Consider the following 12,653-nt stretch of genomic DNA (forward strand, 5'->3'; position numbering starts at 1 on the left):
GAGAAATATTTCCGTTTTGGGGAAAAACCTCCTTCAATGAGTGCTATTTGATGTAGGATGAGATGTTTGAGAAAAGCAGACATTCTCTGATGGTTTCAACAGTTGAAAAGGCAGCAAGGATAACTGTGAGTCTTTGCCAAAGCAACCTTATCTCTCCCAGCTCTGGTTTTAACTGAAGCCCAAATTAACAAAAAAGATCTTGAAATGAAGTAAATTCAAAACAGAACACAGAACTAGAAATGTGTGGTTGACCTCAACTTTTAAAATTGTCAGAAGGCCAACTGCTTATTTGTTCTCACACTCTCAAAAGGGAACAAAAACTGAAAAAATTCTATTAACTAGGAGCTTCCCTCTACAAGACTTGAAGATTTGTCTAAGTATTCTTTTTTTTTTTTTTCCCCTTCTGTTGGTTTGGAAATCCTTATGAGAAATGGACACTTTTAATCCAGCAGTTGAGAAACACATACGTGAACGGGAACTTGAAGTCATTAGGCTTAATACAGCGCACATAGTGAGGGGTTGTGGCATTCAGGGTCTCCATAAGCAGGTGAAGGGAGTTTCGGAACTGCATGAAAAAGATCAGAAAGGGGCACTGAAGTTTTGTCAAAGATGATGTAAAATAACTTAAAATTTTCTTCTAACGACACTAGTGCAGATGACCTCGCCACCTATGAACTGGACCAGCCCTCAAGAGAGGAGCTGCTTCTACACAAGAATGTTAGGGATTTCAGTTACAATTTGCTTGAACTCTACCATTTACATGCTCACTCTGCTAAATGTACATTTACGCTCCTCCCACTCCACCCCAACCCCCCTCTTAAAACAGACTTTATTTTCTTAGAGTAGTTTGAGGTTCAGAGCAAAACAGGACAGAGGATACAGAGGCTTCCCGTATACCCCCTACCCTGACACAGGCATGGCCTCCCCCATTATCAACACTCCCCACCACAATGGGACATTTGTTACTTTTGATGAACCTACTCTGACACGTCATCATCACCCAAAGCCCATCATTACATGAGAGCTCACTCTTCCACTACCCGCTGCCCTTTTAATGTAGACTTCTGTTGTGCACTTAAAATTTTCACCAAAAATATGACCTTGATTTAAGGATATTAAGGTCATTTAATCATGTACAGGGAGAGTGGTGCTATATGATACTGAAAAAAAGTAGCAGATGATTTAAAAGAGTATACGAAGTGAGGGGGAGAATGGGAGAGTACAGCCAGGGTGGGGTGACCGTTAGGGCCCTGGGATCAGAATGGAGGCTGGGACCTGTGTCAGGCCCTGCTCCCTATCTGCACAGGGCACAGGGTCCCAAGCACAGGAAAACAAGCTGACTAGTGCTCAGCCTCCTGTCCAAAGCCCCCAGCCCTTGTTCGGGCTCTACGCACATGTGGCATGTTTCCCACTCCACCTGGTGCACAGGACATCAAAGCTAGGAGAGGGCCCTGTTCCCACGCTGAAGGAGTGGTACATACCAGAGAGGAAACAACCAGAGAACACCACAAAGGCGGCAGTGGTCTGTAAGGGAGGATATGTGCTAGAAGAATTAGGATGTAGAGAAAACAACCTTGGGAAAGGCTTAAGCAGAGTCACGGGTCTAAGTTAGGTGGGGAGAAGCATGAGTGGACGGTGTTCCACGTTCTCACAAAGCTCTAGCCTCTCCTCACCTGAGGACCCCACCGGGAAGGCTGACAAAGGAAGACCCAAGGCTTCAGCTGAGCTAGAGGGGAAGGAGCGCCGCGGCAGCGGCTCCCTGAGCTCACCTGGTGCCCCACCGTCTTCTTGTGCTCTTTGGCTGTCTGGCCTGGTCTGCCTTTGGTGGGCTTTATAGGAGTGCGGGTGAGGGGCGTGCGCCCTGAAGAGGTGGCTGAGGTTGGACTGGTGGCCTTCTCGTCGTCTTGAAACAATTCTGGTAGCATCTTGAACTGAGTCAGAAACAGTGAAAGGAATTTAAACTCTAAACCCAAACTCAAAACATAAACCTTCATAGAAACATTATGATGATTTGCAATCCATAGTGATTCCCTTCCTTAAGTAACACCTTTCAGAGTCAAATTTTAGAAACAATCAATAACTGTGTTAGGAGCCAAAAACATGAGAGAAAGGTGACATAATGCTACAAAAGATAGGTGGAAAAATGCAATAATTCTACAACCATGTTTGGGAGAAACAAAATCAAAACTAATCAACTAAGACTTGAAATCTTAATCCACAGGAAATAGCCACTCTAAACATTTTACTGATTTTAAACTATAATTATTTATTGAGCAAAATACTAATTGCAAGTCTTATTACCTCAGTTCCACAAAATGTTTCATCCTCATGCTTCATTTGTCTACCTATTAATTCAAATGGTGAGTCCCAGCTAAAAAAATACCACTGGAAATCTCAGCAGGAAGCATGTTGTAAACTAGTTCTACAATATTATAAGATTTTAAAATAATCATGAATTAGTAACCTTTAGAAAAAAATTAAATTTTAGGAAAAAAAAGAAATAAACCCTGTCCTTGTCCTGTATACTCTGAATTTGTTTTCAAGGAATTTATAACTTGACTGCATAATTTCTGTAATCAATTTTGTATTCTGCCAGGTTAGCAAAATAAAAGACTATTAAAAGATCTGGTAGTTAATAAATAGGTGGATGGTATTTGTCAATATGGTTGGAAGAAATTTTACAGAACAAAAGAGACTTCAGACAAATCAACAGGAACATCTTGATAATAAATACATTATCTTTACAACAGGGCCACATTCCACATAAACAAAATATATCCTTCTTAGAAGTCAAATTAAAATTGCAATTACCAATTACTTGTCTAATAATCTCAGAATATCTGCAGAAAAGACAATTTTCTTAGGAGAATAGTTTCATTAAAAAAACAAAATCAGTTTCATTTGCTATTAATGTGTATATCACTTATAGGAGTGATTTAAGAAATAATTCATGATGTATATGACAAATTGTTATATATAACATACTGATAGTGGTTGCTTGCTATATACAAATGTATGTATCCCTTGCTTTACCAAATAAATATTATAGCTTGGCTGGCTATAATGAGGAAAAAAATGTTTTACCATTATCTTGTATTACATAAAGGGAAAAATTGGAGTACCTAATAGATTTGGTTTGAAAACTCTGCATGGGTTAAAATGTTAGGCTATTCAATAACAGGCCACATATTTTAGAATCTTAACTACACCATTCTATCATTTTCAAATAAATTGCTAACTCTACATTAGCACTGACTTTCTAAACTGTTTTTGTCTCTTCTGGGTGAAATGGTTACTAAAGCCAGGCTGAAATACCATATTCACCACAAGGTGCTACAATTTAACTTAATATCTACAGTATTTACCAGAAAACTGCTCAGTGTTGAGAGTTCAGAATACATAGACGTGTGTGTTTGTGTGTGTGTGTGTGTGTGTGTGTGTGGCTGACTTCCTCTTTAAACAAATTATAAATTTAAAATTTTCTACATTGAGTTTTCATTTTTAAAAAACTACATTTTAATTAATGATTCAATTCATTTTTAATGGAAGTGGTGTGGCTTGAACACAGGACCTCATGCATGCTGAGCAAGTGCCCTACTGCTGAGCTATACCCACTCCCGCAACAAGTACATTATACATTGTTGTATTAGAAACTGCTCTACAATTTCTTCTTTAGGCAGTTCTCCTGCTTCCTCACGGGCCATTTTTCTCAGACTTCTTTCCTGGTTCTTCCTCAGGCCAGCCTCTAGAATTTGGAATGCCTTACTCTCTAATATTTTTTACCTACTTGTTCTAAGAGATCTCATCCAGGACCATTGTTTTAAATACCATCTAGCCCTAAAGACTACCAAATTTATGTCACCTACTCTGACTTTCCCCCTGACCTGCTGACTTTTAGTTCCAAGTTCCCATGTGATATGTCCGCTTGACTATCTGACTGCCACCTCAGGTAAAACATGTCTAAGACAGAAGTCTCGATTCTTTCTCCTGAAGGCTGAACTTTTACAAATCTTCACCCAGTAAGTGGCACCATCATCCATCCATTATCTCAAACCCAAAACATCAAAGGCATCCTCAATTTCTCCCCTCTCCTCACTCTCTATTCTCAAACCATCAACAAGAACTGTCAGCTCTACTACAAATCATGAGCCATCCCCAATGCTTTACAACCTCGGTTCCTCAGTCCACCGCCTCTCCCCCAGATTACTACTGCCCCATCTCCACACCCCCCAACACATCTCCACGTAGCAGCATGTTCCCCACATGAAAGCTGTCCAGACTCTCTACAACAACAGGAATAAAATCCATTCCGCTAACCCCACTTCCCTCCAAGAAGTGTCCCCTGTCTACCCATCTTCCAACATCCTACTCACCTGCCACACTTCAGCCACACTGGCCTTCTTTACGGACCTTGGACACAAGCAGCTTCTGCAGTCTCAGTGCTTCTCACTTGCTCTTCGACTGACATGGCTGTCTCCCATCATCCAGGGGATACCCCAAATGTCACATCCTCAGAGAGGCCTTTCCTGACCACCTCAGCCAGTGTAGCAGCTCACCTCTGCCCAAGCTTACTCACTGTCTAGCTTGGTGCCCTGTTTTACTTTTTTTGTATAGCTCTTACCACTTTATGACATGATAGCATCTAAATATTTGATTAAATGGTTATTAACTAACTCCTATGATTATCTCTCATTTACCTCTTTACCTTGCTAAATTCTCAATTTTCTTAAAACATTTATTAAAGAATTTATCCATTCTCCACTGACGGAAGATGCCAACTTATTTAAAGAGAGACAGATAAACAGACAGACAGACGTAAGTGGGTAGAAACGTCTGGACATTCCATCTTTTTTCTTTGATTTGTCTATTCCTAAAACAGGGATCTGAATTGCTTAAGACTGACCTTATGTGTCTAGGAAGGAGTGTTAAAGAAAATAGGAGAATCCAAGTAACTCCTTCCTAAAGATGTGGGAAATCATCTCAGCAGCAACAGTAACAACCACGTTATTCACTAAGAGCTTTTTATACACAAAGCACTGTTCTAAGAGCTTAAATCAACCTATTTAGTCCTCGTAACAACACCTTAAAGCAGATACTGTCATGACTCTTTGTTAGAGGAGAGATCTAAGGCACAAAGATGAACTGTGCCCCCTCCCTCATCAACTAGCAACATGGAAAGTAGGGATTACCACTCATTTTAATGGTATTTGGTAGAGTTGTAATTTAGTAGTATTTAGTCGAGTTGCAATTCATTTATGTGCTTCCTGATATTTGATGTGGCAACAGAAGATTTCTTTATGGTGGAAAAACATAAATTAAGGTGTCTTCTGTTAAATTTTTTATACTTTAATTCCTTTTCAAGTTATAAATTTGGCTAGAGGCTGCAAAACTAAAGGAAAAAAATAAAAAGACAAAACACATACACACACACACACAAACAGAACCCTACACTGTATGTATTACCACAAAAATAATTCTGTTGAAAACACATTAACACAAATGTTGATCTTCTAAAATAAATACTTCCAAGAGAAAAATCAACAGTATGTTACACTTGCTTCCTATCCAATGCAGAAAAATTAAAATACAAAGTTCATACCCTCAGACTGGGTTTGCTGACTGGCAGCAGAAGAGGCCTTTAAACTATGTAAATCACACACCACCCCCCCCCCCAACTGCAAAAATGCTGCATAGACTGGCAGCCACTCCAACTGATTACTCAGTATACACAGCTACATTCTGAAAATTCAGGATCCACCCGCCGATCAGACAAATTAAGTCAGAATAAAGACAACTGATTATGGATGCCTGGGGAATGAGAACCCGTGAATGTTCTGTTTATGCTAAATTGTTTAGGCAGAGTAGTAGCACTAGAATTCTATGGTTTTCATCACTATTGATAAATCAAAATAATTTATAATCTTTAACTGAATATTACTCAGGGATTGGCACTGTGAGAGAATTTTCTAGGATACATCATTCTTATAGGCTGTACAGCATTAGTGCCCAACACTTATGAGGATAAGTGAAAAAATTGATTTTTTCCTACAGACTTAGACTGTAGACTCATTATTTTCTAAGGGTTAAAAGTGGAATTTGATCTTTACATGAACTTTCTAGTATCAAAATAATTAAGTTTTTATTCCAAAAAGAAGGGTCAAAGTGTTCATATAATATTCCATTGACGTTAAAAGGATTTTCTTAGAATAAATCAGAAAAACAGTAAGTGCTGGTCGGTAATCCAGAAGAATTCACATGACTATTTTTAGTTTTTCTCTGAATATTTGACTATTTACTTTGTTAAACTAAATAACGGGCTTCCTGGTTTGCTCCTATAGGATGAAAGTGAGCCATACTCCCCTCCCCATCCTTTCCTAATGAGAGTCAAAGGGTGGAGGTTGGCATCAACCTCATAATCAATCTCAGATCGCTGTCAGAGTTCTTTGCAATCTGGACTGTTCATTTCCCACTAGAAAACAGTGATTCTGGAATCTATGTCTATGAAAAATGATTTTGAAGTGCTCTGGACCACACATGAAACTGCACTCAATGATCTGGAGGTCAATCTCCACTCTGCATGGAGTGCTTAAGGCCATGTTTCTCATGCATTCCTTCCAAATTAAACAGCAAAAAAACCCAAACCAACAAACAAAAAAAACCCCCACATTTTCTTTCACAGTCTCTCACAAAGGTACAAGAGAATCTAGAACTGCTATGGAGGAAATAATTTCATACATAACTGAAAGACTACATTGCATAGTGGTTAAAAGTGCAGACTCTTCGCTCAACAACCTGTGTTTTAATCTGGCTTGAAAACTCACTAGCTATGAAGTCTGTGCCTCCGTTCCCTCTTCAGTAAAATGGGAGTAATGGTCTTATCACTTTATCATAAGGATTAGATGAGTTAACATTTGTAGGGCATTTAAAGCAGGAACTGACAAAAGTCAGGTTATGTATCTGATAAATTAAAAACTGACAGTAAAGCTAATTTTGTTAGAAAAATCATTATTATTGTTAAAAAGCTAATGTTTAAGTAATTAATATTTTAATGACTATATCTCGTTGGGAGAAAGCCTACACATGGTTACCTTGCTTGACTTCAGAACTTTAATTTGTTCTTCAAAAACAGTGTCTTTATTCTTTTCCAGAAAGCCTTCACACTGGTATTCCACCTGAAAGCACATGGAAAAAATCTCCTTAGCTAATAAGACTTTTGAATAGATATTATTATCATCAACATCAAAAATATTTATTGGGCTCAGGCTATATGGTGGGCTCTCAGCAAAATGTTATCATCAGTTTTATTCTAAGAAACTACTACTACTCTTGGTAAGAAGTGTGTTAACTCTAAACTAAAACTCTAAATGTTGCTTTTCCTAGGGAACAGCAGTAGTGCTGATTAACCATGAGCTAGAAGGTCCTTCTAGTTCATGGGTGAGCAGACTCATAAGAAGTTGTTCTCTTCTTCCACACTGGCCAAAGAGAGCTCCTCCAAGGCTGACCTACTGAATCTCCTAACCTAACTCATCATCCGGCATGGGTAAGTCTCCTCTCGGGATAGAAGAGGTTACAGCGGGAGAGAGGATCAGAAGGAACAAGTGGTTATCTGACAGAAGGTTGAAGAGGCGACAAGGGATGGAGTGGAGCTGGGTAAATATCATATGACTTGGTAAGGGGGTCTACTCGTGAACGGACTCTCCCTGCTTCCAAAACTCCAGTGACTTCAATCACCTAACACTCTAGAGGTCCCCAGCCTATACCACAAAGCCCTTAGGTGGCCCTAAAGCCATTCCAAGGTCTTTAGTAGGAGTAGAACAGACTCAGAAAACCCTAATTCCTAAAGGACACCACAGGAAGCTTACCCTAAAGGCTGCCCCACATATATATTCACTGAAACATAAACTAGTGCCATGGCTCTGGACTTCTGAGTCAACTGCAGGACTTGTGAAGCAGCAAGTCTGTATACCTTGTTAGTAGGGACCCACTGAATCAATCACAAAGGGTGACACAAGTCCGCAATCTCTATTCTGAAATCCTTGGGGTCAGCTATGCTTTGTTATTTTGGGGGTTGGGGGGGTAATTAGGTTTATTTATTTATTCATTTTAATGGAGGTACTGGGGATTGAACTCAGGACCTCAAGCATGCTAAGCACACACTCTACCACTGAGCTATACCCTCCCCCAGCTATGCTTTAGAACTCAGAATTTTTTAGCAGAGAAGCAGCAATCTGTAATCAAACATATTAACATTTCTACATTGAAATATGTAAATATTTAGCCTAATTGAGATAAATAAAGACTATAAATAACCTCAGACTATAAATAACCTCAGGTCAGTAATCAGGTTTAGCCACTAAGTGAATTATGAAAATACTTATGGTTTTTGGAGTTTCTTGGATTTCAGAATTATAGATTGAAGACTGTAGACCCATATTTATTTCATAATATAATCCCATTTAGGTTAAAGGAAGAAAAAACCAACAAGTCAACACTTAAGCTTACTTCTTCTATAAAGCCCTGAAGACTGCAAGCTCAGCAAAGAAAAATGCTATCTCTTGACTATTGATTTTTTCCTGTTTGAACTTAAGTAGTCAAAAAGAAAAAAGATGATAAAGCTTCCTTACTTTGTCAGCAAAATGCTGGATGATGAAAGCTTTGTTTGATAGACGGGGCTTCTCAAAGAGCGCACATTTATTCAAATGCGTGTTGTACAATTTTTGGGCCCAAGTGTCATCTGTACCTTTAGGCATCTACATTCAGGGGAAAAAAAAGAAAGATAACAAAGTGAATATTGTTATGAGACTCTTCTAACGCATCAGCCAAGAGACCAGTTTTTGACTTTGCCTAACAACTTCTACATTCAATTTAGGGACTCGTTCCTTCCACATTCTCCCTTAGAGGCTGCAGTGACTGATGAAAACCAATGACTGAGACCTTACCATGGGCGACTCAGCTCAATCTTTGGGCAACTCAATCTGCCTTTACCAGGGTTCATCAAATAAATATTTGATACGCTTTTAAAACAACAAAAGCCTCACAAATGAAAGATGAAATATCATGACTATCAAGTATTTTTTAATATTTGTTAAATAAAGGTAACATTTGCACATAGTGAACTATTTTATATACTTCAGAAAGAACAGTCTCCTCTCCATTTTCACCAACTTCTTTATCTTTCTGTCTTTAAAGGCACGGACAAAATAGGATCATTCTATAAATTCTTAGCATTTTCTCTTCTTAATAATAAATAGCATTCTTGTATTTATGGCCATTAGGTGGTTACTGATTCTTTTGTCAACTTCATGAAAACTGCCACAATGACTTCTTTTACATATATATCTTGGATACTTTTTCAAGTATATTCATAATGGAACTGCTGGGTCAAAAGGTATGTGGATTTAAAATATTGATAAATATTGTCAAATTTCCTCTAAAATGTGTTGTACAACCTCATGCTCTTCATCAAGAGTATACACGTAATAAATATCCATTTAGTATTATCAAATCAAAGATATTATCAAATTTAGTCCCTGATAGATAAAAAGCAGCATCCCATTTTTGTTTTGATTTGCATTTTATTTAATTTCAAGGAGGCTGAACACCTTTTCATTACATGCATTCTTTTTTTTAATTGAAATATAGCTGACGTACAATAGTATTTAGTTTCAGTACAACATAATGATTCAATATTTTTATAAATTATGCTCCATGTAAAGTTATTATAAAAGCTTGGCTATATTCCCTGTGCTGTACAAGATGTCCTTGTTTCTTACTTATTTTATACCTAGTAGTTTGTTCCTCTTAATCCCCCTTTCCCTATCCTGCCCCTCCCCACAACCATATCCCCAATGGTAATCTCTATATCTGTGAGGCTGTCTTGTTTTGTTATATTCATTCATTTTTTTTTTTTTAAATTCTACATGTAAGTGAAAACATTCAGTTCTGTATTCTTAACTTTGTAGGAAATCTGGATGCTTAGGAGGATCAACCTATGGTTAGTAAGCTACGGCATATAAACTAAAGAGAAATTAAGAGAGGGGATAGGTTGTTTGTCTAAGATCACTCAGTAGGATAGTTGGGGATCCAATATTTTTCCCACATGCTGCATCTTAAAGCTAAAACTCCTCCCAAACATATATATCAGTAATAAAGAATAACTATTTGATTTAAAAGTTGTGGATATTTAGAACTATTATTCAAAAGGTCTTTTGTACAATTTATTGCACTTCTTTAACTATATCATACCACCAAACAAAAAGTACCAAAGGTACACAAAAGTGGCTAAAATTGATAGCAATTGTATCTAATGTCAATTTTTCACAAAACTTAGAATCAGCTGAAAAGAGAAGGGAGATTCTCCTAGTTTCAATTATATTTAGAACCCTTTGGGTCTAGTGAGACTTCAGAAGGCAAGTTAAGGTGACCCCCATTTGGTGCCACCATGGCACCTCATGGGATACTAATGAATCTCTGCTTAAACTCACTTACCTTCTGACCTCGCTATATAAATTTTGATACACTAAGTACATCAGAAAATCATACTTGCCTTGCATTCCTCATCCAGCAAATCTAGAATGCCCAGTTTAGATTCTATAAGATTAATGCAAGGCTGATTATCATAAAAATCTATGAGTGTCCATGGAATTTGTTCCTTCATATATTCCTCTTGTTCTAATTTGAAGACATGCTGCAATGGAAAAGAAAAAAAACTGACATTACTGGATCATTGTCATAAATAATGTTAGTCAAGAAATAACATTATAAAAGACTCTTAAGAGAATACCAACATAATTTGAGATAGTCTGTGGCTTCTAGCAACAACCTCGTGGGAGAAACATGATTTATACACAAAGAACAATATAAGAAAGCAAATAAAAACCACACAAGTAAAACCTCAGCTATATAGGATTCTTGGTAAACAAGAAAATCTAGGTATGTGAATGTTTAAATAGCTGATAATTGTGGCAGTCTTTTCGATTTTTTGATATGTATATCCCAAACTGCATTATATACCTTTTGGCCTCTTAAATTATTACCCTGTTGCTAACCACATGCGCACATAAATGCCTTAGCTGGCCTTAACAGCTATGCAGAGAGGATACCCCCCAGACTACTGAACCATGTGTCTCAGAATTAGATAACTGTCAGTCTTTTGTGTCTGTCTTGATTATCATCTATAGTCAGGGAATCTACTGCTCACTTTTCTGGATTCTACACCCAATTCTGCAAGCAGCTGCATCCACTACCAATCCATTGCTAATTCTGCTAAATGCTTCAGCCACTGCTTCTTATCCATTCACTCAACTAAGCAAAAATATGTGTTGACTGTTTACTACATGCCAGTCACTGCAAACCATTAACAAATCAGACATGGGCTCTGCCCTCATGGAGTTTAAAGACTAGTAGGGGAAACAGACAGAAATCAAACAATCACAAGAAATATAATTATAAACTGTAATAATGTTACAGAAGAAAACAGTGGTGAGCTATGAGAGCAAGAGTCCTCATTCAGTATGGATACAGGGTGGTGAGAGAAGGCTTCCTTGAGGAAGGGCTTGTGGTCTGAGTTCTGCAGTGAAAGGTGGTTAAGTTGGTCCAGGTGGGAAGGGCAATCCAACCACTGCTCAGGACGTCCAGCCAATGCAGCCAACCCACAAACTGTGGTCTCTGAAGATGCTAATAATCTCTACTCATTCCTGAGGGCTTCTGCTTTCCTTTCTTGTCTCCTTTGTCTCCCTTGGTTCTCTCACACATCTTGCTACTTTTCTAGGAAGACTAGCCCTCTGTGGCTATTACCAGCCAACACACATTTTCCAGGACCCAAAACTCCGTGAAACTTAGGGCCACCAAGATTTCTGGTACTCACTCTCCTCACACACCTGGAAATTTTCCACTTTATTCTACACTTATTATAATGCTGCTGTTGGCTCATTTGCAGGGTTTATAGTCTAACCAGCTGCAAAAAGCTTTGGTTTAAAAAAAAAAAAAGGGGGGTATCTGTATGAATATTTATGTCATGCTAATTAGAAAGCAAATTTCTTCTGTTCTTCTGAGTGATGAGAAGACAAATAGGGCACCATGTGTCAGCAGGATGCCCTGACTGATGATACCAATATTTTCCAAAATAATGACCCCTTTTTAAAATTCATTAATTTATATGCAGTCTCCACATTGACAACAAAAACACTGCTCCAAACTTTCGAGCTTGTTTCTCACACAAGTCTCTATGTCTAGTTTGGAAAAAATCCATGGGGCCTCAAAAATTTTTGATTCCCAATTGTCAAAAAGACATGTGGGCATGAGGTTCAAAATGGCAAGAGATCCTTGATCAATATGGTAACAACTCCAAGTACTAAACATGCCAATCACCAGGTTTCTCATGAAACCACAGCCTCTACTGAGGGAGCAGCCCTAAACAACCAAATTCTTAATTGTGATCCCCCACACTCCTAGTCACAGCTAGTCAACTGCCAGCGATCTCTGATGAACAAATGAACCGGGTTAATCACGTTCTCTTTCTCAGGTATAAGAACTGAGAAACAGGCAATTAACAATAGAAGCTGATGCTGAAAAGTCAAGATGAATGGGAGCTAAGCAAGTTAAGAGGATGGGAGCATTCCGACCACTGCTGGGTTCACAGGAAGTTTGAAGTG

General features: G+C 38.2%; 1 protein-coding gene across 6 annotated transcripts in view; it reads right to left on the reverse strand.

The window, feature by feature from the left end:
• The window catches only part of MYO5A (myosin VA), a 173,599-nt gene that overhangs the window by 71,442 nt on the left and 89,504 nt on the right, over positions 1-12,653 (reverse strand). For all 6 annotated transcript variants that reach the window (XR_012507666.1, XM_074366143.1, XM_074366142.1 and 3 more), the window contains 5 exons: positions 10,547-10,687; positions 8,625-8,750; positions 7,089-7,172; positions 1,770-1,931; positions 468-565 (listed from right to left, as the gene is read on the reverse strand). Coding sequence is in view for 5 of the 6 variants with exons in the window: in XM_074366143.1 (XP_074222244.1) it covers positions 468-565; positions 1,770-1,931; positions 7,089-7,172; positions 8,625-8,750; positions 10,547-10,687 (611 nt within the window). In the remaining variant the exon portion in view is untranslated. The remainder of the gene's footprint in view (positions 1-467; positions 566-1,769; positions 1,932-7,088; positions 7,173-8,624; positions 8,751-10,546; positions 10,688-12,653) is intronic.

Source organism: Camelus bactrianus, chromosome 6, assembly GCF_048773025.1.
Source record: "Camelus bactrianus isolate YW-2024 breed Bactrian camel chromosome 6, ASM4877302v1, whole genome shotgun sequence".
Classification (NCBI taxonomy): domain Eukaryota; kingdom Metazoa; phylum Chordata; class Mammalia; order Artiodactyla; family Camelidae; genus Camelus; species Camelus bactrianus.